This window comes from Muntiacus reevesi, chromosome 7 (assembly GCF_963930625.1).
Source record: "Muntiacus reevesi chromosome 7, mMunRee1.1, whole genome shotgun sequence".
NCBI classification, from domain to species: Eukaryota; Metazoa; Chordata; class Mammalia; order Artiodactyla; family Cervidae; genus Muntiacus; species Muntiacus reevesi.
The window spans coordinates 10,394,832-10,420,495 of NC_089255.1; the positions used below are offsets into that span (position 1 = coordinate 10,394,832).

Here is a 25,664-nt window from a genome sequence, read left to right on the forward strand (position 1 = left end):
ATCACAATATCAGGATGTTAAAATCATTTGATATCAAACAAAAGGATTTCTATAAATAAAAAAACCAATAAACCACTGCCACCAAACATATATTTCCTCTGTCTTGCCTCCCGTTCCAGAGCTGTCAGAAAGTCAGAAAGGAGAAAGCGGCTGAACACACTCCGGAGTTCAGTAAAAACATGGAAGACTGGAGCGCACATGTGAAAGAATACATTTAATTTTAACAAGGCAGAGAAATGAGTTTTAAAAGGTGGCGGTGGTTCAATTTTGAGTGTCTCTCTTAGTTTCACTTGAAAAACTGGTATAAGTTTTTCCCTCTAACTGCTTCTCAATAGTTCAATGACAGCAAAACATTAAATCTATGGTGATGCTGGAGTTCTCCTATAGGGACAGAAGGGGTGCAACTTCATGGCCTTTTTTAATCTGCAGGAAGAAAGAGGGAGGAAAAAAGAGAGAAAAAGAGAGAGGAGAAACAAAAACTAATTTTCCAGGCAGGGAAATACTTATAAAACCTTTTATGTCAAAGTTAGGATTTCACAACATAACACACTAATGCAAAATCCAGTAGCACCTGTAAGATTTAAATAAATGCTGCCATTACTTAAATGCTTCTTTAAAAATATCTGTAAAAGACTGAAAGGAAAAAGATAAAGTACATTCTTCAGAGAACAACAAAGGTATTTCAAAATAAAAACTGTATTTTTGTTTTTCTTTTTTTCAGTTGTCTTTTTGTACAAGAATTCAGTCATCACATAATAACTTTACAGAACGGGAATCAATCTCTGCTCTCCTTCCCTGCGTCACTTCCAGTCCACATGTTCAGGCTATAATCCCCCAACATTATTTTCTGATAAATATATTACCACAGTTTGATCTAAATATAGATACATTATATAATATTTGTCTCTGGGAAAAAAAATCAAATCTTAATATGCAAACTTTTATTTATATAATACAGAAACAGAGAAAATGACAGTAGGCACATAGCCTAATTATGACTTGTTGATGATGATTTCTAGGTACTCTCCTACTGTAAATGAATGTTTAAAATAGTCTTAATAAGAAGATTTTATTTATATGTGCACTTGTGTCCACCTTATCCCATATACTATACATGTCTAAAGACAATCTGGGAATTTAAAGGTGCAGCCCTCAAGAAATTGTTGAAATCACTAAAAAAAGAAAAAAAGTAGACTCTATTGGAAAAGAAAAAACTCACAAAATTTCCAATTTTAAATTTCATATCAGTAGGAAAATATTAAAAATAATTTTCTGTATATACATATGAGTATATGTATATATTGAATTACACACATGTCTCATATATCAATACAATTCAAGTGGAGACATTTTGGTGATTTATTTTCCCATTAAATGACAACTATGTCAAAATTTAAAAATATCTTATTACATCATTAAAATAATTCACTTACCATTTCAATAGTTAACATTGTTTTTTTTTCTTTAATTTTTTTAACTCTTCATAACTAAATTCCCTGATCCCTAGTGTTAAATCCCCTATTTAAATTAAAATATGGTGCTCTGTACTCAGAAACTGATGGATAAAGTCACATCTACTTCAAAATTCCATCAATCAAATAAATTTTATTACCTGATTTATCAGAGAAATAGCTCTGAGCTTGTGTACCTAAATTATCCTCCCTACAAGAAATAGGTGAGGAAAATACCCTAAAATAGATGGAGGTACATGATGTTATAGCACATATAATACATGATGATTAAGTGTCTGATATAAACTTTTCAGAGACACCTGAAAACTCACTTTAGAAACTAACTTTAGAAACAAACCATTTATTTTTCACTCTAATATAAATTAATATGTATGTATTTACATACATACACATACATATATAAAACAAAATTGTCTGGTGTTGAGTAGCTGTGTGAGTGAAAAAATGGGTTACAAATTGATTAATCAGCTTAATTTTGTACTTAACAGTTCAATTGTTTTGGGGTACAAACAAAAAGTCAGTGCATTTGCAGACTCCATGGAGTCGACACTCAAGCATACACTTTAAAAAAGAACCCTCCTCAACATCACAAGCATTGTACAGCAAGAATATACGGACTCTGATGCAATTCTTACTCCATAAGCAGACTAGACAGCACTTGACTTACTTTTAAAATAGCTCCTTAAAAGAAATATATAAGGAAATGCATGTTTGCTAAAAGTCCTTTAAAATTACATCAAAACAACATTAAAACCTGTTCACTGAGGAGAGCCCACTGAATTGAAATCCTGTTTTGAAATGCCTAGTTAACAGTTTAGAATATTGCCTTGTGAGGATTGACTAGAGATGTGGTTGATGCGAAGACCCAGACAGAGTAAGCGGCTCCAATCCCAATAGTCCTCTGATTGGCTGCTTGATGGAAATGGATTGCCTTTAAAATAGCTATACACCTTAAAATGATCTATAATAAACAGTTCCCCAACAACCATTAGTATTTGTAAATTGAAATGCATTAATCATTCAGAAAAGATTTCTTGCAAAATATATAAATAAATGTAACTGCATATTCTGTAAATATACTTAACATTGCTAGACCAGACCGTCAGTGACGGCTGCTGTATTTCAGTACTGTGTGTCAAATTTATTAGAAATTTAAAAAGAAAAATTTTGGAGGGACTCAGCTGCCTTCATTAGTTGGCTTTAAAATGTGTAATAAAATGGGAGACAGTATCTTTTCATAAATACATGGAATCAATATGGAAAAGTAAACTATACAGCAGACAAGATTAGAGAACACCAGAGTGTATCAGAGTGGTCACCAGTGAAATATCTTCCAGTATAAAAAAAGGGAAGAACTCTATACACCCAGTTATAGTATGTTTCAATTAAAGATGCAGCTCTCTTTCACTCCTGGCAAGAATTAATTGGTAATGGCACTGCCTGTGGCAGCGCAAAAATATCCTGAGAAATTATTCAGATTACAACAAAAGACAGGGCTTTCATCACTAAGTTTTTGCACAAAACACAGCTTTAGATATCATAAATAAATTAATTTAAAAAGCAGATAACCTTCACTGTGTTGAACACAAAAAGGGGGATTTGACCCAGACATTTGTTAATTCTCCCATTGGCTAATATCAGGAAAAAAAGATTGCATTAAGTGTCTATTTATAACTTTCTAGTTAACTATGGCCAATAATATACATGGAGGTAATTTGTAGTTCAAGTTTTTAATCTCTTTTTTTTTCCCCAACTAGCTACAAGCTGAATTCTAAAATTTACACTGAAATATACAATTCCAAATTTTCAAAAGATCCTCCTCGTGGAGAAGAGATATTCAAATTTTTTTGTGCAATCTTGATGCGGAGCCCCAACAATCCTATGAAGAGAGACAGTATCTTTTTTAATCAATTGGCACTGAAATTTAACTTTCCTTAGCTGCGTTCTAGTAGCTTGGCCAAGTTATCTCGCAATTCTGTTAGTTCAAAGATTTTTCCATCAAGGATTTCTAGCAGGGTCTTCAGGTTATTGCGAAAAGCTTCTTGTTCATTCTGACTTTTCTCCAGACGTTGCTCCAAGTCAGACAGTTGTCCCTCCAGGTCTTTGTTCCGAATTTCTACTTCCTTTAGAAACAAAAGTGTGATATATATATGGGTGTCAGTTGAGGATTTAAGAAAGAATATAACTTTCCTTATTAGAATACTGTGACAGTCCATGCAGTTTGATCACCAGGATGAGCTTCTGAATCTCAACACAACGTAAGGAGGTTTTTAGATTGTCCATGTAGTTTTACTGACTGGCTGCTCATGAATCCATCTATACCCCAGCACGTATTTCCTCCCTGCCTGCTTCATGTCAGGCAACATTAGTCTAGGTACTTCAAATACCAAGACAGGACTGGTGACCCATTTTGTGGATTAGGTACATCTCATTTCTATTTGTGCCCACCTCCTTTTCCTCACGCACAACTGTTAGCAATCTCAAGTGAAAGCAGGCAGGAAAAAAAGACAAATTAACTTTTTCTCTTTCTTGGCAATGCTGGAGAAAGATTTGGAGAAGGAAATGACTCTCTCAAATCTAGGATCCTCTGAATATGTTAGTTATTCTTCATTTCACCTCAGTATCAAACGAATGTGTACAGAGAACATAGCTCACCTGTTAAAAACTGTAGTGAATACCTGTACATGTAAGAGAATTAGGCAAAAACAATTCCAATATACTGCAGATTAAGGGAAGAAAAAAATGACAAAAGGAAAGCCAAAAGTTCATGACAACAAAAATTTTTTAAACTTTAAAAATAAATGCCAGAATTCCTGGTGTACTTACAAATTATTTATAAGTTACTATATACTATATCTAAAGGATAGTCGATTTTTTAAAAATTTTTTAAAGAATCTGGTAAATGTTAAATGCAAATAACAGAATATGAAGCAGTGTACTAACTACAATGAGGCAAAGCTGTGTGTGTGAAGATGAATGATGGGAATTAAAGTACACATAGAAAATAGGAAACCCTTCTGGTTGTTGGGACTACGTACACTTCTTTCCAAAATCCAGTTACCCTACAATGCCTGCAAAATTAAACTTCTAAGAAAAATAATTGGAAAACTGATTTGAATACATATAACAAAGTAACCATTGATTTAGCATTCCCAGCACAAAGAAATATTCACATGTTTAACTAAGAGCAAGCCTCAAGCAAAAAGACACCACAGATGAGTCGCAAGAGCCTGGGAAGACATAAAAAAGGAATATTGCAGCTATAATGACTTTTAAAGAAAGAACTTAGAGATTTCCAATCAATCTTATTTATTATTAGATGTTAACCACGTATGTTTCTAATCTTTTCCCTTCAAATCACCTACAAGGTAAAGATAAGTAAAATGACAACAGATTCTGAAACCAATATGATATTTATAAATTCAGAAGCCAAGTTCATGAAGTCTCTAAACCACAGGGGAGTGAACAGACCCCGGGATCAAATATAAAAATTCCACAGCACGCTCTCTGACCTGCTCAAACAAGAAGCTTAAGATTAGAATGTTTCCAACTGTAAAAATAGACCAAATGTCATTCACGAGAAAACACCCACTTTACCAGGCACCGCCCAGTTTGCCCTCTAAAGCCATCCTTAAAAAGTGAAAGGCTTCTTTGTTCTCCTTGCCAATCAATGAAACAGCCAAACATTTTCAGTGGAAACAAGCAAAACAGCAAACTCCCCCAGCTATTAAAACTGCACTGTTCTTCTCCGGGAGTCGTGCTCTGAGCCACTTCTCCGATTGAAGGGATGTCACCAGGCCTGTAACAAAAGGGATCCAATCTGATGCTGTTGGTGCTGTGGTCTATTCTGAGGCAGAGAATAAGATCCCAGAGGAAGAACAGACAATGTAAGAGCAGGATGAAGCAAGCTGGTTGGGGGCATGTCCCAGTTCTATCTTCTGTCTATACTTTCCAGCCCTTCTTCTTAACTTTTATTCCCCCTCGCCACTCATTCTTGTGCTTATTATGATTTTTGTGCTTCTATTTTCCTTTCTTCTTTAACTGATAATGTGAGCATATGTCAGGGCACCAAGATAAAGCACTGATAAAACGCTGAGGCCAGAACTTGCTAGATCCTTTTGCGTGCTTTCGAAGGCAAAAACTGAAAGTATAAACTGCTAGTGGGCAGAAGGTCATGCTCTGCATTTGTTAGATATGGAGCTTACAACACTTGAGTGATTAAAAAAAAAATTAAACAATTATTACCACCATCAATGGGACCAGGTCAGGTTCATTTTTTGTAAATTTGAATCGTGCATCATTTAATCTAAATAAAAGCTACAAAAATTTGTCTTTATTGATATCGGATTCACATCTTGAACTCTTACAAGATATATTACTGTCCTATCAGATTGTTAACCTTCACATAGATCATACATGATCATACACAGATCATCCAAACAAGTATTAATAATTTAACAGAAAAATGGCTAAAAGACACACATATTTTGAAGAAGAGTTACTCAACAATTATTTACTGAGATGTCTTCTAACTAACTAGGCTTTGAGAATGAAAGTTAGTCACTCAGTTGTGTCTGACTCTTTGTGAGCCCATGAACTGCAGCCCACCAGGCTCCTCTGTCCATGAGATTCTCCAGGCAAGAGTACTGGAGTGGGTTGCCATCCCATTCTCCAGGGGATCTTCCTGACCCGGGATCAAACCCAGCATTGCAGGCAGACTCTTTACCAACTGAGCCACCAGGGAAGCCAAGGCTTTGAGAATAAAGTAGTAAATAAACAAAGACGGCCCCTGTGTTAATGGAGTGTGCCTTCTCCAAGGGGGATGCTGGTAAACAAGAAATCAACAGAACAGATGAACAGGGAAACTACTGTGTACACTGAAATCTTTCAACCAGCTTTCTAAAAGACATAAACCACTAATAAGAACAAATAAAACAATACAAATGCCACAAGTTCAACTAGAAGAAAGAGAACAATACAAATGTGAGGCTACCTATAATTAGGAGATATAAGCACTAGCTTCTCGCAGAGACACTTCTCAAGTTCTTACTCTAACTCTTTGCAGAGGGCAAGGCAAGCTTGAGGGGGAAACACAGAAGAGGGAAGAGGAGAATGAAAACCTAAGACTGAACCCTAATAACTCAAAGAAAGAGAAAGACCACTCAAAGTGCCAAGATGCTGGGAGAAAACAAAAAGTCCTGGTAGACCAGAGCGAGCTACACGAGGCAACCTCACAGGGCACACAGGCCTTGAGGAGGTCACCTGGAAAGGCAGTATTTCTGAGCAGAGAGAGTGAAAACGAGAAGATGGGGACTTCTCTGGCAGCATGGCGGGCAGGAATCTGCCTCAGCTCCTGGTCTGGGGAGATTCCACCAAGCAGGGAGCCCCTGCCCCGCGACTGCGCCTGTGCCCGCAGTCTGGGGAAGCCTGAGCACAGCAGGGAAGACTCGGATCACCGAAAGTGAATTTAAAACTAAGAGACCCTTAAAAATAAAAAGAGACAGAGGCTCTTGGGGACAGCTAATCATAAAAATAAAAGGTCCTTCCACTGGAAAATTCATTTAGCAAGTCCAAAAATAATAACATGAGCAAAGGTATACCAGGCAGGCATTGACAGCCATAGAAAAAGCAGCAAAGAAAGACACCTTCAATGCTGAAAGCCATAACACAATGAAGATACAACAATTATGTTTATGTACCAAGAAACACAGTAGCCATCTTTACAAAGTAGAAACTATAGAAGCTATAAGGACACACAGAAAAAAAATCACTGATAAGAGCTTTTAATATGCTCCTCTCAATATAGGACAGATCAAGAGGAACAAAAAAATGGTAAGGATGTAGAAGGCTTAAATTACAAAATCAATAAAGAGCATTCACAAGTTGATCATATGCTAGACTACATAAGAAAAGCGGTAAATTATGCAAAGCAGAAATTATATAAATAAACCCTTGTAATCACAATGCAGTAAAATGAAATCATAAAATTAAAAGACCCTTCCACAAGGATATTAAAACATGTTCCTTTAAACATTTCCAGCATGAAAGGGAAGACCAAATTACAGAATTTCAAGACCTAATGATAATGAAAATACTGTCATAATTTATGGGACAAATTAAAGCAACGATCAGAGGAAATCTGTAGTTCTAAACACAAATAAATAAAAATGAAAGCAATGGAATTAAATTCCCCTTTCAAAATGCTAGAAAAAAAATTAAACAGTAAGTCAAAACAAACCATAAAGCAGGTATAATAAACAGAAGAGTAAAAATTCATTAGGTAAAAGACAGAAAAATAGTAACACTGATTAATAAGTCAGAATTTCATTTTTCAAAAAACTTAAAATAGATATGAAAGTGAAAGTGTTAGTCAGTCGTGTCCGACTCTTCCTGACCCCATGGACTACAGCCCACTAGGCTCCTCTGTCCATCTAATTCTTCAGGCAAGAATACTGGAGTGGGTTGCTATTTCCTTGTCCAGGGAATCTTTTCCACCCAGGGACTGAACCCAGGTCTCCCGCATTGCAGGCAGACTCTTTACTAACTGAGCCACCAGGGAAGTCTAAAATAGACATACTATTACTAAACTTAAGAAAGACAAGGATAAAGAACTATATAAAATAAGAAATTACAAGAGTTTCCATTGAATATCTGAAAACCCAGATGGAAAACTTATACAGGCCAATATCTGCAGAAGAAATAGAGAGCAATCAAGGAATTAAAAAAGCTCCAGGCCCAGACAGTTTCAAACGGGAGTTCTATTAAACTTTCAAAGACCAGATAGTTCCAATATGCCATAAATTATTCCAGAGCATAAGAAAATAAAGAAAATCTTCCAAATTATCTTATGAAGATAGTACAACCTTGACACCTAAATTGCATAAATTCAGCCCCCACCTGAAAAAGGAAAATTACAGACCAATATTACAAATGAATACCATATAAAACTATAAATAACAGGGAACAAAAATCTGACACCACATTAAGAAAATGATACACCATAGCTAAGTGGTATTTATTTTAGGAATGCAAATGTGGTTCAGTTTTAGAAAATTCACTAATAAAATAAACCATATTAATGAACCTGGGGGAAAATTATGATTATCTCCATTGGTACTAAAAAAGCTGTTAACAAAAGTTAACACTTTCTTGGTAGAAACACTCAAGAAAATAGGAATAAGCCACTCTCATAATATGATGCAGGTAAAGCCAGCATTTCAACTAATGGAAAAGTATTAGAGACATTTCCACTAAAATCAGGAATAAGAAAAGTCTGTCACCTCCACTATTAACGCTGTACTGGTATTAACAGATGTAGCTCAATAAAAAAAATTAACAAAGCCCTAAGAACTAGAAAAAAAAAAGTAAAATTATTTCTATTTACAAATTATTTGTTAGTGAATAAATGAAATAAATGACAAGACTAGTTCAAACAATAATTTAGTATGGTAGCAGGATATAAAATTAGCAAACAGAATTCAAAAACTTTCATATACATAGATTATATAAACAATAATCAAAAGATACAATGGTAGAAAAAACCTAATTTTCAATAGTATAAAAGAAGATAAAATATTTACAAATAGACAAGAAACACTCCAAATTCACAGGATGAAAGCCTTAAAATGTTTCTGAAAAACACAAAATTAGATGTGAACCAGTAAGAAGACATCCTCTGTTCTTGGATAGGATGGAAACCTCATGAAGATATCACTTCAGCAATACCAATGATTTTTTTTTTTTTACAAAGCTAAGCTTTTTGCTGAAACTAAAATTGGTACTAATGTTAATACTAAAATACATATGGAAAAAACATGTTAAGAATACATTTAGAAAAATGATAAAAAAAGAAAACCTATGAGGGCTGATGGACCTTATTCAATATTAAATATACTGTAAGGCCTCTACGAGTAAAGCAGTGTGGTACTAGGATGTGTGAACAGATACGAGTAACTTAGCAGGACAGAAGAGAAAATCCAGATATAGACCAAGATACTCATGGACGCTGAATATCTCAAATCTCTGGGGAAAAAGGATAAAGTTTTAAATAAATGGTAATGAGATAACAAGACATTTAAAAAAGGATAAACTTAGATCCATATCTCACACCACACACAAAGGACAAACCCCAAGTGAATCAGAGATCTAAATGTAAAAAATGAAACCACAGAAGTATTAAAAGGAAATATGGATGGATTTCTATATGATCTGAGTGTGGAACAACAGAGTCAGAGCAATAACCAGGATTTCACACTTCAGTAGTGGAAGTGGTCAATTTTCATTCCAATCCCAAAGAAGGGCAATGCCAAAGAATGTGCAAACTATTGCACAAATGGCTCATTTCACAGGCTAGCAAGGTAATACACAAAACCCTTCAAGATAGGTTTCAACAATACATGAACTGAGAACTTTCAGATGTACAAGCTAGATTCAGAAAAGGCAGAGGAAACAAGTATTAAATTGCCAACATCTGTTCGATCATAGAAAAAGCAAGACAATGCAAAAAAAAATCTGCTTCGTTAACTATGCTAAAGTCTTTGTGTGGATCACAACAACTATGGAAAATTCTTAAAGAGATGAGAATACCAGACCACCTTACATGCCTCCAGAGAAACCTGTATGCAGGTCAAGAAGCAGCAGTTAGAACTGGATATGGAACAACAGACTGGTTCAAAATTGGGAAAGGAGTATGTCAAGGCTGTATATTGTCACTCTGCTTATTTAACTTATATGCAGAGTACATCATGAGAAATGCCAGGCTGGATAAATCACAAGATGGAATCAAGATTGTTGGGAGAAATATCAAACACCTCATATATGTAGATGATATCACCCTTATGCTAGAAAGTGAAGAGGAACCAAAGAGCCTGATGCAAAGAGCGAAATACTGGAGAAGACTCTGATGCTGGGAAATATTGAGGGCAGGAGGTAAAGGGGACGACAGAGGATGAGATGGTTGGATGGCATCACCAACTCAATGGATATGTTGCTGCTGTTGTTGTTGTTGTTCAGTTGCTTAGGCATGTCCAACTCTTTGCAACCCCATGGACTGCAGCATGCCAGGCTTCCCTGTCCTTCACTAACTCCCAGAGATTGCTCAAACTCATGTCCATTGAGTCAGGGTCTTTTCTAATGACTCAGCTCTTTGCATGAGGTGGCCAAAGTATTGGAGTTTCAGCTTCAGCATCAGTCCTTCCAATGAATTTTCAGGACTGATCTCCTTTAGGATGGACTGGTTGGATCTCCTTGCAGTTCAAGGGACTCGCAAGAGTCTTCTCCAACACCACAGTTCAAAAGCATCAATTCTTCGATGCTCAGCTCTCTTTACGGTCCAACTCTCACATCCATACATGACTAATGGAAAAACCATGGCTTTGACTATACGGACCTCTGACAGCAAAGTAATGTCTCTGCTTTTTAATAAGAAATCTAGGTCTGTCACAGTTTTTCTTCGAAGGAGCAAACATCTTTTAATTTCATGACTGCAGTCACCATCTGCAGTGATTCTGGAGCCCAAGAAAATAAAGTCTGTCACTTGTTTCCATTGTTTCCCCATCTATTTGCCATGAAGTGATGGGACCAGATGCCATGATCTTCATTTTTTGAATGTTGAGTTTTAAGCCAGCTTTTTCACTCTCCTTTTTCACCTTCATCAAGGGACTGTTTAGTTTCTCTTCACTTTCTGTCATAAGGGTGGTGTCATCTGCATATTTGAGGTTATTGATATTTCTCCCAACAATCTTGATTCCATCTTGTGTTACCATCCAACCAGGCATTTCCCATGATGTACTCTGCATACAAGTTAAATAAGCAGAGTGACAATATACAGCCTTGATGTACTCTTTGCCTAATTTTGAACCAGTCCATTGTTCCATGTCCGGTTCTAACTGCTGCTTCCTGACCTGCAAACAGGTTTCTCCAGAGGCATTTAAGGTGGTCTGGTATTCTCATCTCTTTAAGAACTTTCCACAGTCTATTGTGGTCCACACAATCAAAGGCCTTAGCATAGTCAGTGAAACAGTAGTGTTTTTCTGGAATTCTCTTGCTTTTTCTATGATCCAACAGATGTTGGCAATTTGATCTCGGGTTCCTCTGCCTTTTCTAAATCCACCTTGAATTAGAGTAAGTTCCAGGAGATGGTGAAGGACAGGGAAGCCAGGTGTTCTATGGTACATGGGGTTGCACAGTGTTGAACACAACTTAGCAACTGAACAAGAGAGCAATGAAAGAAAAGAGTGATATATCTGACTACTACATAAAACACCACCACTGTCTTAAGCAAAGTCACAAAACACTGACGAACTGGGAGAAAATATTTGTAACACACAATTGCAGCTATATAAAGAACTCTAGAAAATTTTTCAAAGAAGCATCAAAATTCTATAGAGAAAAGGGCTAAAGACATGAAAACACAGTCTATACAGGTACAAAAAGACACTGAAATGGCCTCTAAGCTTATGAAAGATGCTTAACCTCACTCATACTACGAGATACACCAGTTAGAACTATCGTCTCTCACCTAACACATATGGCCAAAAGATGAGAAGTCTGAGAACACACTCTGTTGACGAGGCTGTGAGAAACAGGCGCACACACGCTGACGATATGGGGGAAATTAGCAATGCCCATAACGGGAAAGAGTGTGACAGTATGACCTTCTCACTTGGAAATCTTGCTTCCAAGCATCTACCCTATAGACACACCTCCAACAGTAACAAAATACCTATGTACAAGATTACTCACTACAGGACTCTCAGAATACTGGAAACAACCCAAATATCCATGAAAGGAGTGTGTTTGGAAAAAACTATCACATATACTCATGAAGTACTATACAGCCAAGCAAAGAATGAACAAGATCTCTATGAACATGGACAGTGATTTCCAGGACATACCTTAGATTAAAAAAAAAAAAGCAAAGTGTGTAAGAGTTAAGAGTGAGTAGAGTATGTTACCATTTGTGTAAGAAAAAAGGGGAGGGAATAAGAAAACAGACGTATCTGTTCATTTGTGTAAAAAGAAACACAGAAAGAATAAATCAGATAATGAGACTGGTTACCAACAGGGACAGATGGGAATGGGGCTAGACTGGATTGGACAGGATGATGCTTCTTGAAAGGTATCTTTCTGAGTAGTTCTGACTTTCAGAACCATGTTTCATATGCTCCGTGTCTGTGCACTAAATCAGGTCAGTTGTGTCTGACTCTTTGTGACTGTATGGACTGTAGCCCACCAGGATCCTCTGTCCATGGGATTCTCCAGGCAAGAATACCGGAGTGGGTTTCCAGTATTTCCTTCTCCAGGGGATCTTCCTAACTGAGGGATTGAACCTGCGTCCCTTACAACTCTTGTCTTGGCAGGTAGGTTCTTTACCACTAGCACCACCCGGGAAGCCCCAAATGCTCAGTAAATGCATACAAATACAACACAAAGAAGAATGGGCAAGAACTAAAATGGAATATTATATGATACAGATGAACATAAATGTACTTTAAATGAATAACTAACCAACTGAAGAGGGGGAGTGAAAGAACCTAATTAACTTTTGAACACAGGTTAAAAACAAAAAGAATACTCATTTGGATCCCCTGGAGAGGGGATAGGCTACCCACTCCAGTATTCTTGGGCTTCCCTGGTGGCTCAGTTGGGAAAGAATCCACCTGCAATGTGGAAATCTGGATTTGATTCCTGAGTTGGGAAGATCCTCTGGAGAAGGGAACAGCTACCACTCCAATATTCTGGCCTGGAGAATTGCATGGATTGTATAGTCCATGGGATCGCAAAGAGTCAGACACGACTGAGCGACTTTCACTTCACTTCTTAAGCAAGCAAGTAAACATATTATGGTTTCTTAATATTGGGGAACAGAGTTATAAACAGGAAACGGGGGAAGGCTAAAATGAGCTCCATAGTACTGGACTGCAAGGAGAGGTATTAATATGGTTTCAGGGTCTTTTTTTTTTTAATATAGTTATTGTAATGGACATAATGTGCTATGTTCATATTTCTAGCTTTGATAATTAAGACGGCTTAGACACAATGACATCTCAATAGCAAAAAGTATATTTAATGCCCAGAACCTGGTTTCTAAACACCAAACTTTACTAAAAGAAAATTTTGTTTGAAGAAAGAGCTAATTTCAAAGCTGGAACTGAGAAATACAAGATGAACCTAGAATATCTAGTTGAGCTAAAACATGAAGTTCTTTAAAAAATGATAGGGTCACATCCAAAGGACACAGAAGCAGGATTAAAAAGGTTCCCCCTTGCCAAATCTGGGACAATTTAACATCAAAATAAATAGAGATGACAACTAAATGCAACTTGTGATCCTGGAATGAATCCTGGACCAGAAAAACAATTTTTAATATTCTGTTATAAAGAAGACAATTATGGGAATTTGAATAAAGTCTTTAGATAATTTCTTGGTTTTGATGGTTATATAAGATACTGTTCTATTCTTAGAAAATACACATTGAAGGGGTTGTCAAAGTCAACCCCTTTGAGTGAAGTCAAAGACAAATATCATATGATATTGCTTATACCTAGAATTTTAAAAGGGTACAAATGAACTTATTTTCAAAACAGAAACAGAGTCACAGATGTAGAAAACAAACTATGGTAACCAAAGGGGAAACGATAAATTGGGAGATTGGGACGGACACACACACTCTATTCTATATAAAAGAGACAGCTAATAGGAAGACTCTTGAGAGTCCCTGGAACAGCAAGGAGATCATACTAGTCAATCCTAAAGGAAATCAACCCTGAATATTCATTGGAAGGACTGATGTTGAAGCTGAAGCTCCAAAATTCTGGCCACCTGATGCGAAGAGTCAACTTACTGGAAAAGACCCTGATGCTGGGAAAGATTGAAGGCAAGAGAAGACGACGACAGAGGATGAGATGGATGGATGGCATCACTGACTCAATGGACATGAGTTTGAGCAAACTCTGGGGGTTGGTGATGGACAGGGAAGCTTGGCGTGCTGTAGTCCATGGGGTAACAAAGAGTCAGACACGACTGAGCGACTGAACAACTGTAAAGCATAGGGAACTCTGCTCAATACTCTATAATGACCTATATGGGAAAAGAACCTGAAAAAGAGTGGATATATGTACACGTATACCTGACTCACTTTGCTGCAAGCAGAAACTAACACTGTAAATCAACTATACTTCAATGAAAATTATCTTTAAAAGTTATATATAAGAAAAAGAAAATATATATTACAGTGTTTAGAGGTAAAAGGATATCATATTTGGAACTTATTCTCAGCCATTTAGAAAAAAAAAGAATACAGAGAGAATTTCATCATGATAAAACGAAACGAATATGGCAAAAATGTTAACATCTGGTGATATAGGTAACGAATATGGCAAAAATGTTAACATCTGGTGATACAGGTGAAAGGTACATGAAAGGTACTTTATTCTTGCAACTTTCCCATGTTAAATTACTTCAAAATAAAAAGTTTAAAAATCAATTTAAAAAAACAAGATCATTTCATTCAGTGATAATTGCTACAAGGAAAATAAGATAGGGTAATATCACGCAGAGCTTGGGGGGTGGGGAGGCCAGCAGAATGGTGCTTAAACTGGGAAATCAGTGAGCTGAACATGCAAGCCAAGTCTTAATGACATTAGAAACCAGCCCATTTGAAGATCTGGGGACTTAGAATTCCAGGGAAGGATATGCCATGTACTATAAGGTAAAAATGTACTTAGTGCCTTCAAGATACAGAAAGATGACAATAAACATATTGAAAACTTGTAATCAAAAAAAAAAAGGTAATACTTAAAAAATAATAAGTTCCCCTCTGTTCCCTATAAGAAGCAAAAATGAGAGGAGACTAATATCCAGAGGGTATCCTGTTGTTCCAGACATTAGTTTCTCAGCATAAGTAATTTAAAAACATTGACACCAAATAATTCTTTAAAAGTTCATCAGAAATAATAAGAAAGTCAAGGTTTATGTAAAAAGATACATCATAACATTAATACAACTAATGTTGAAAACAAATGACCATCCCTGTAAAAATGTTGGAAGAAAATTATGGTATACCTATGCAGGAGAATATTATATAGCCATATGACATATGCAACTATGACATAACATTGCTGGCAAAGAAAGACAAAACATTCCTATCTGTATGTCTCACATAAAGGGAAAGTTATCCATAAAAACACTGAGAGAAGGAAATTCTCAACACTTTGCCTTAGGATGATGGGAGTATTTTTTTTTTTTTTTTCTATCTGGTAAGTTACATTTTTCTAAATTTTTTACAATGAGCATATGTTACATTGATATTTAAAGAAAAAACAACTTGCAAACCAAAAAAAATCATATCAAAACTACTTAAAATTTTTCCAAACTATGTTTTTTATCCAAATTCATAGCTACAATCCAAACCCATGCATTGCAATTTCAAAGTTCCTCTACCATTTCAGAAACTAATGATCTCAATTTTTTGGACTGAATTTATGAATGGAGGTTCAAGAGTGATGGAACTTTTGACATGTAGATGTTTAGGTAGGAGGGACTAGGCCATAAAAGAGGAACTTTCTTCAAACTAGAAAAAACATACAGGTTATTTCAGTGGGTTGGCCTTTTAGAATTCACCCTTGGGTTTTCTGAAAGCTTCCCTGTCCTATTCCAGGTAGGCTGTCTTGATAAGTATTTCTGATATTCAATGAAAAAATAGGTAAGAATTGATAGTCACAATTTTAGGTGCCAGCTGTAAAATTCAATTACTGCTCGATCAATGGTGAAACACATTTAGAAGTTTGGTGTGAATAAATCATTTCTTGGTTTCTCTAAGACAATATAAATGTGTACATAACTGAAAAAAAAATCTCCCCAAGAATAGTTAGGGATGGCTTGGATGCCTGCCTGCTGAAACAGTGTGGTAATATAGACAGAACAGAGATTTGGGAATCAAAACAAATCTAATCTTCACTATTTGCTAACTAAGTGCCTTAATTAAACTTGTCAGTACCTCTGAACTGCCGCTTTCTCTTTGAAAATGGGGATACCACAACTTTCAGTGTACGAGCTAGAGCTAATGTATGTAAGTGTTTGGTGGTGGTGGTTTAGTGGCTAAGTTGTGTCCAACTCTTGCGACTCCATGGACTGTAGCCCACCAGGCTCCTCTGTCCACGGAGTTTCCCAGGCAAGAATACTAGAGTGGACTGCCATTTCGTTCTCCAGGGATCTTCCCTACCCAAAGATCGAACCTCTGTCTCCTGCACGGGCAGGCGAATTCTTTCCCAGTGAACCACCAGGGAAGCCTTACCGTGTAAATGGTTAGCAACCGCCTATATCAAAGCAAGGAATTAAACAATGGGTGCCAAACCAAACCAAAAGACAAAACTAGCCTGCATTTCCACCATTTGTTCCAGCCCTGATCATATGTTTCTTATTTTCATTCTATACCAAGTTTTTCTCAAGTTTGGCACTCTTGAAACTTGGGGCTGGATAATTCAAAGCTCAGTAACAACTTTGGGTTCAACCTGTGTGTATGCTCAGTTGCGTCCAATTCTTTGTGATCCCATGGACTGTAGCCTGCCAGGCTCCTCTGTCCATGGAATTCTCTAGGCAAGAATACTGGAGTAGGTTGCATTTTCTTCTCCAGAGGATCTTCCTGACCCAGGGACAGAACCCACCTCTCTGGTGTCTCCTGAATTAGCAGGCAGATTCTTTACCGCTAGTGCCACCTGGGAAGCCCTAACCTCCTGGAGGTCAATTCCACCATCTAAGCTGTAAAAATCAACACTGTCTCCCCACACAGATCTATGTTCCCCAGGGCACAAAACTACTCCTAGTTAAGAACCACTAACCTACACAGACGGTTAAAATATAGAAACAATATTTAATAGGGCGGATCAAAACAAGCAACTTCATTTTCCTAGAGTCAGTGATGGGAGAAAAAGAGGGGAAGATTTCATATGAAGAACTTGCTTGTTTCATGAAATGTCTCTACTGTCAGAGTTTGTGCTCATTTAAACAGGTAGGACAGGTTAACTTATCTAAGCCTTAGTTTCCTCATAATGACTGTTACATGGATTAAATGCATAAGTGAAGTGCAGTGTCTGGTATATAGTAAGCACTCAATAAATATTGATTGTTCTTATTACAATCTGGTACTCCTTCCAATCCTAGGTTTTCAGGTCCCACTTACCAACTTTTGTCCCCAGTTCCTCACTCTATACATATTTACATTTGTTTCTACTCCAAACCTTGAAGTGGTCCTAACTCTTCTTGAGGTTAGGAGGTGTAAGAAAAGTGTCTGGGCTGACAGGAGGCGATCCTGGCTGTAATTTTGAAAAGAATCTTCCCTAACTATGGCCGGCCACCACTGACACAGGCTACATGTATGTGAATTAAGAGTCAGGAAGCATACTATTTATGCAGAGAAAAGTGAGTAAAATTAATTAGAGCAAAGAAAGGAAAAGGAGACTGCCTTGATTTCCCTTAGGGCACAACTACTGCGGTAATTCATATATTAGTTCAGTGTGAAAAAAGATGAGCAGAATTCCTAAACTATTTGAATATACTCCATTTGAGACATTTTCTTTAAATTCAGAGCACTTTTTATGTTAAAAGTAGACATTTCTAGAACAATTTGCTAAAGACAAAGAATTTATAAATGACCATCTATTACGGTAGGCTACTTAGATGAATCAAGTAATTTTTGAAAAGTCAACCATCAGGCATGAATCAGAAGTTCTAGAAAAGAAAAATGACCAAAAGCCTTCAACACTGAGTTGAAGGAAAAAAGTCATTACTATATGAAAGAAAGACTGATGACTTTCTATGCAGAAATGAATAAAAATTTTATTACAGCTCACCTGTAGTTTCTGAGTCAAAGAGTCCCTCTGTTCCTGTAGTTCTCTGGCATTATCAATTTCTTGTTTCAATCTTTCTATTTCCTAGAAAAAGTAGCACAATATTTTTAACAATATTTTAACTATATCAAGGAAAGAGAAGGCCTTATTTTTCCCTGAAATTACTGTCCCAGTCCTAAGAAAAAGTGTGTTTAAAAAATTTCCATTGTACTGATTTCAAGGGATAAACTCATCTTAATGCGTATGCAGTCTAGCACAGAATAATTTGAAGCAAGTCAACTTGGTGGCTTTGGTACAGCACTGCTTAGAAACAGCAATCTGAACATTTTAAGTTTGCTTCAAGCTTTGTGGATATAATTCTTTCCTGAGGTATTAAATCTTTTGACTGGAAACTAGAGAAAGCAACAGCTCGTAAAATTCATTTAACTTCTAATGGTTTTGTGTTGATTGTATGAATGCAACTTTCATGCAGGAGGAAAGAGGCAGTATCTCAGTCTGACTGCCTCACCATGGTTCCTAACAACAGACACAGCGATGGGGAAAATGTGAACAAGGTTAGTATCAATCAGAAAAATTTCATCCTAAAAACACCCCACAACCTTATGGCATAAAATACCCTTAAATCGGATGTAGACTCCAAAACTGCACACATATTTTATGAGATTACAGATGCGTGAGAAGTGGCGAATTACCTCCTCCTTCACTTTCAGCGTCTCTTCCAGTTCTTGTATTGTCTGATTTAGTTCTGTCTTATGGGTATGCACTGCATTTGCTTGGCTACTAACACATTCAAGTTCAGTCACCTAAAATCAAATGAGAACATAAACTAAATCATGACAATTCTACAGGATTTCTTGCTGAAGACATACAATAAGTCCTTCACAGTTGTTTAATGAATTTTGAATTAATATATGAAAATTAACTTTGAGAAATATTAAGACAGGGTAGAATGAGTAGAATTGATTCTTTAAAAGTATCAATTTAGGACTAAGGAAAAAGACCAAAGAAGATAGTTAGACTTGGTCATGAAAAAGTTAGGAAAACTTAAATTAAGTGATTAATGACAGTAGAAAACCCCTATAATAAGTCTTCTTTAAAAACGTTTTCTGAAAACAAATTCAAAACCAGCCATCTGCCCTCCATCTGTAGCCTTTAAATTAAATATGGGTTCTGAAAACTGGCCTTGCAGAAGTGAGAAAATATTCAAATACACTTCTAAAATGTAAAGGAATCTGGAAGAAAAGATATGCTTAAAATACAACGTAAATCACTTGATACTAGAATATCTTCACATCAGTAGGGGCTCTTACAGCAAAGGAGAAGAGTTCTCTATGCAGTACAGATTCACTGAGGGCCGAGACAGCAACCTAACGTATTAATGTGCACTGGCTATTTTTTTAAAGAACAGAGAAGGGCACTGTCTCTACAAGCTGTGCCATCCAAAATCATAGTCAAAACAGACAGAAGTCAACATAAAGACACACACCTTATCAAAATTCTCTGCATGTCAGGAGCTCATACATTTTGATTGGTTAGAATACAATAAATCGTAGACTATTAAGGAAACAGCAAATCTCTCTCCCTCACATTTCCCAAATGTTGAATTAATACCACATTCTGTCACTCTCCTCTCGTATCATTTTCTTGGTTTCTATTCATGCTGTAATAGCCTTGCGCAGACCCTTGTCATACAGGTGTAAACAAAACCAACGGCCTGCCACTGGACCTAATTATATCCTCTGTCTATTTTTATGTCTTCTGAAAACTGCTAACACCCATCTTTCATTGTGTGACTGCCCCGCTACAAGCCTGTCAATGGCTCATCTTTCTCACAGCATCAGATCTAAACTCTCAGTCCTCCAAAAGCTAGCTGCAAACTATGTAAATATCTCATTGCTCAAGACACCTAGTATGTATGAACTTTCAACAAACCACGCTAATATCCATCTTGCTGATTTAACTAGAATGTCCTCTCTTACCTTTGAAAACCACTCAGAACTAACCAACCCCCCAACACTCAGCTTAGAATGCCCTTCTCTAGAAAGCCATTTCTATCTCCTCCGTGCTCAGGCTCTCCTGTCTTCTGGTCCACAACACTGAACATCTATTCAAAAATCTTGGGAATTTTTCCCTATTGTCTAATATGTGTTAGTTTTCTTTGTGCATTAGGCAATACATTCCTCGTGAGCAGTTCCAGTCTTGATAAGGTTGGAGTATTTTTTACTGGATTAACTTTCACCCATATAAGAAAATCATGGGCAAAATGTAAATGTCAACTGTTAGAAGGCCCTGGTGAGTGACCAAATTGGGCAAAAGACTCATCATCCTGAGTGAGATACACATTTACACATCTTTTTGCCTGCAGGCCCTGTGCAGGTTGGCTGCACGGCCTGACTAGAATGCAAGCAAAAAGCTGAGCTCTTATTTTCCCGAAGAAGTCTGAGGAGTTGGGGATGCCTTAGAACAACTGAAGCAAATCGAAATTCAGGGAACTATATGAAAAAAAGGCCTCTTAAAAAGCATACAGACATCCCTCAAATCTTCAGCTGACTTCTGAAGTAAACATGTAAAAGTAGGAATCACAGGGGCCCGGGGGTGTGGGAAAACGCTAGAAGAATGAAGAAGGTGTGGTAGTGCTCACCACAGAGAAGACACTTTGAGGTTAGTGTCAACACCAAACTAGGCTTCTCAGTAAGCACGTCAAGCTTCCCCTGAAACCCCAGGAGGATTATGCCTTAGAAATAAAAGATTTCCAAGGACTCAAAAAATCCCCTTGAATTAAGAACAAAATGGAAATAAGCCAAATACTAAAGCAGAAGTCTACACCTCCAAAACTGCAAAGTACAGCCAGCCCTCTATACTCATGGTGGACGTGGAACATATGGATACAAAGGGATGACTCTACTATGCCACTTTACATAAGGAACTTGAGCATTCATGGATTTTACTACCTGTGAGGTGGGGCAGGGGGTGGTGCCCTAGAACCAAACGCATCAGATACTAAGGGATGACTACACTCTACCAGTAATTCAAATGCTTGCTAAAACAAAAATTAACACTGAATATTCAGAGACAGATAACAGAATCTATGGGCTCTATAACATCATCTCATTTACCATGACCAATATAAAATAAAAAATGACTAGACATATGAAGAAATAGGAAAACACAATCTGTAGTAAAGATAAAAAACTCTCTATCTATACACATACGTATATCCAAAAGCTGAGAGAATTTGTGGCCAGTACACTTGAAGTACAAAAAAATCCTAAAGAAGGTTACTCAGGCTGAAGAGAAATGATACCTGATGGAAATTCAGATCTACAGGAAGGAAAGAAGAGCACTGGAAACTATAACTATGTGAGTAAATAAAAATACTTTGTTTCATAAATTCTTTAAAATTCAATTGACTACTTAAAGCAAAAAACTCTCAGGGTCAGGGAATACATAAAAAGGATAACTCCTCAATGAATGTTTTTTGGATTATAAGTCAATTATCCTAAGTTTTTTTTTTTTTTTTTTTAACTGTGGTAAAAAAACACAATGAAAAACACGGTAAAAATTTATCCTCTTAACCATTTTTAAACGTACAGGTCAGTGGTATTTGGAGACCCGGGTTCAATCCCTGGATCGGGAAGATCCCCTGGAGAAAGAAATGGCAACCCACTCCAGTACCATTGCCTGGAAAAATCCCATGAACGGAGGAGCCTGACAGACTACAGTCCATGGGGTCGCAAAGAGTCAGACATGACTGAGCGACTTCACTTTCAATTTGGTGGCATTAAGTATATCCATGCTGTTGTGAAATAGATCTCCAGAGCTTTTCATCTTGCAAGATGGGACACTATCCTCATTAAACAACAACTTCCCTCTTCCCCTCATGAATTAAGTTTAAACTTAGGATAGAAAGGTATTTACTCATGTTCTTACTCTCCCTCCTGTCTCTATTTAACTTCAACCTTACCTCCCCTGTCATCCTGGTCTTATTGCACTCCTCAAATTCTGCTCTGATACTAAGCTCATTTCCTAATGTCTATGGAGTTCACTTCTTTAAAGTCATTTTTAAAAACAGAAACTAGTGGCATTGGCTTTCTGTTGGGTAAATGCATATACTTTGGATTAAAAAATTCTTTGTAAGAAATTGTTTGGTCTCCTGACAATAATTTTTCTTTTACTGCACCATATTTGTATTATTGCCCCATATTTCTAATTATAGTTATTATCTCTAACTTTTATAAAGACTTTTCTACTTGTAATTTTCAAATTGTTCTTTAAGAAATAAAGTAAAATAATAAAAGCATTATCATTGCTTCGGTGTAATTACTTGTCAGTTCAGTATCTCAATTTTCCCAGGAACTGTACAGAGTCTGTATTATTGTTCCTATTTTACAGATAAGAATACTGACCAGAAAGGGGGGAATAAGTTACCAAAGGTCACACAGCTAACAAGCGGCACAACAGGAATGTGAAATTGGCTGTTTGGACTCCAAAGCTCTCCAAATTCCTTCATTCTCAGGAAACTGCAGAAAATTGTTTTCTTAACCAATAAACCCACATATAATACAACCCATGTATATGTTTTGATAACCAACAAAAATCTCCAGAAGAGGTCCCTGTGCTGAATCTGCATTAAATTTAGAAACTGTTGGCTGTAAATCCTGCGGACGGCGGCCCGCACCTACCCGCTTGTGCAGCCGCTCTGCTTCCTCCTGATAGGCAGCGAGCTGCTGTTTCCATTGTTTCACGTTGGCAGTGGACTCCAAGAGCGCTGCAGTGAGTTTGGCATTGTTTCCTTTGAGGGTAGCCAGTTCAGCCTCCCAGTGTTTGCTGATTGCTGAACTAAAGTAAAAGAAAAGAAAATTCTACCCATTACACTGACTGTTGTTACTTTAAAGAGACAGCAGTACTCAGTTCTAAGATTTGGCTTATAATTCAAAAATGTTTCAAAGAATACCCCCAAAGAATAAAAACACAAATATTTCACTTAAATGCTCCTAGTGAATAAAACCTATCAAATAAATAAATATAAGTATTTCTTTTGAAATTGTTGACTTATTTTATCTTACTCAGAGTTTTTAAATGCCCCCAATATAAAAATCTGCTGCAATAAATTGAACTTGGTACTAATAACTCTGATAGAATTCCAGTGTCACTTATACAACAAAACTAAACCAATCACTTTTTCCTCATTTTACGTTCTACTTGTTAAGTTACCCAGAGTTAAGTACCTCAACAAAGACAATTTTCTATTACAAAGACAATTTTGTTAAGTGAGAAGGGCCCTCTCAATAACTCCTTTCTTAACTTTCCAATGAAGAAAGAATTACCTAATTTCAAAGAAAAAAGGGTGGTTTCTCTTTCTCCTTATTGAACAGCTTACTGCTATTAGAGAAATTCTACTAACCTCATCCCATTAACTAACTAGTAATGATAATAGCTTTCTTTAATCAGAATTTTAGTTTTTGAGAAGTTATTTGCATCACAGAGCAAATGTTTCGGTGGACTGATATTTTATAGTAATCTTAATATATATAGTATAAAAGAAAGCATTGTTTCAATCATCAATATTTCTAAATCTCATCACCAGTAAGAATACATATCAGTGTAACAAGATCATTTCTGTGGCATTCTTTCAAAAAATGCATAACCATCATTCCAATTTTGAAAAAACATATAAACCCAAACTGAGGAACATTCTACATAAAAACTGACTGGCACACTTAAAAAGTGTCAGGAAAAGGTAAGTCTGAGAAACAGAATGGAGGAGACTCAGAAGAAATAATACAATATGGGATCCAGATGGGTTCCTAGAACATAAAAGGGACACTGGTGAAAATTAAGATCTGTAGTTTAGTTAGTAATATCATATCAATGTTAATTTCTTGGTTTTGAAAATTATATTATGGTTATGTGAAATGCTAACATGAAGGTAAGCTGAGTGAGGGTATATGGAAGTTCTTTGTACAGTTTTTGCAATTTTTCTGTAATTCTAAAATTAGTTTTATTTATTCATCTTTTAAAAATTTATTTATTTTTAATTGAAGGATAATTGCTTTACAGAAATTTATTGTTTTCTGTCAAACCTCAGCATGAATCAGTGATAGGTATACATATATCCCCTCCCTTTTGAACCCCCTCCCAGCTAAAATTAGTTTTAAATGAAAACTTAACATTTTTTCTGAAGTTTACAGAAAAAATTTCATCAAACATGAAAGGACAAAATCAAACAAGTTACTGATTTAACAGGGCTCCCCAGGTAAAGACAGTAAAGAATCAGCCTGCAATACAGAAGACCCCGGTTCAACCCTGGGTTGGGAAGATCCCCTGGAGAAGGAAATGGCAGCCTGCTCCAGTGTTCTTGCCTGGAGAAGTCTATGGGCAGAGGAGCCTGGCGGGCTACAGTCCATGGGGTCACAAAGAGTCAGACACGACTGAGTGACTAACACATATTAATTTAACAACCCATTTCTATCTTTAAAGAGAACGCACTTCCCATTTCTTCTTTTGTGGAATGATTTTTCAGATTCAGATTTTCTGATAAAGTATACACTGATTCATCTGCTCTAACTGAATACGGATTTTTAAATCATCTACCAATTTTTCCACTACAGACATTAGTTTTATTTAAATAGACTCTACAATCTGACAACAAAAGTCTTATTAAACTAATTTAAACACTTGATACACACAAATATCAAACCTCTTAAAAATTAAAGAGCAGAGAAATGATTTTGAATATTTCTAAAACACATGTTGAAAATTTCTCAGTTGTAACATAAGATTATCTTGTCTTTATAAAAGGAAAAAGAACAAAAATGGGAGTGTTTTACATTTTATTTCTCTAGGTTTTATTTTATAATCTATAGGTAGAGAAACTCATTAAGAATGTGAAAACTTAGCCTACTTTGCAATTATTTCAATCATTATTTGTGTGACATCAGATTAGTCTCTCAACTCTTTTGACCTTCAGTTCTTCGTATGTCAAACGAAGACAATAGTTAAGATCTGTACTGTCCAAATGTTAGTCACTAGGTGCATGTGGCCATTTATACTTAAAGTGCTCAAAACCAAATAGAGTAAAAAAATTTAGTTTATCAATCCCTTTGGGTACATTTCGTATATTCAATAGCCACAGGTGACTAGTGGCCACCATATAGGAAAGCAAAAATAAAAAATTGTTTATCATCACAGAAAGTTCTACATTCCCACTGGTTTTTTTTTTTTCCCCAATTTTTTGCATTATGGGCTGAACTGTGTCCACTCATGAATGAATATGTTGAAGTGCTAACTCCCAGTATCTCAAAATATGAGTATACTTGGAGACAGGATCTGAAAAGAGGTAGTT

The 25,664-nt window shown here is 36.4% G+C and overlaps 1 protein-coding gene across 1 annotated transcript in view; it reads right to left on the reverse strand.

Moving 5' to 3' along the window:
• Positions 1 to 500: 500 nt before the first annotated feature.
• Positions 501 to 25,664, reverse strand: part of HOMER1 (homer scaffold protein 1) — a 126,603-nt gene continuing 101,439 nt past the window's right edge. Inside the window, exons 6-9 of the mRNA XM_065940420.1 lie at positions 23,002 to 23,158; positions 19,012 to 19,122; positions 18,323 to 18,403; positions 501 to 3,595 (exon numbers count right to left, since the gene is read on the reverse strand). Coding sequence (XP_065796492.1) covers positions 3,407 to 3,595; positions 18,323 to 18,403; positions 19,012 to 19,122; positions 23,002 to 23,158 — 538 coding nt within the window. The 3' untranslated portion in view covers positions 501 to 3,406. The remainder of the gene's footprint in view (positions 3,596 to 18,322; positions 18,404 to 19,011; positions 19,123 to 23,001; positions 23,159 to 25,664) is intronic.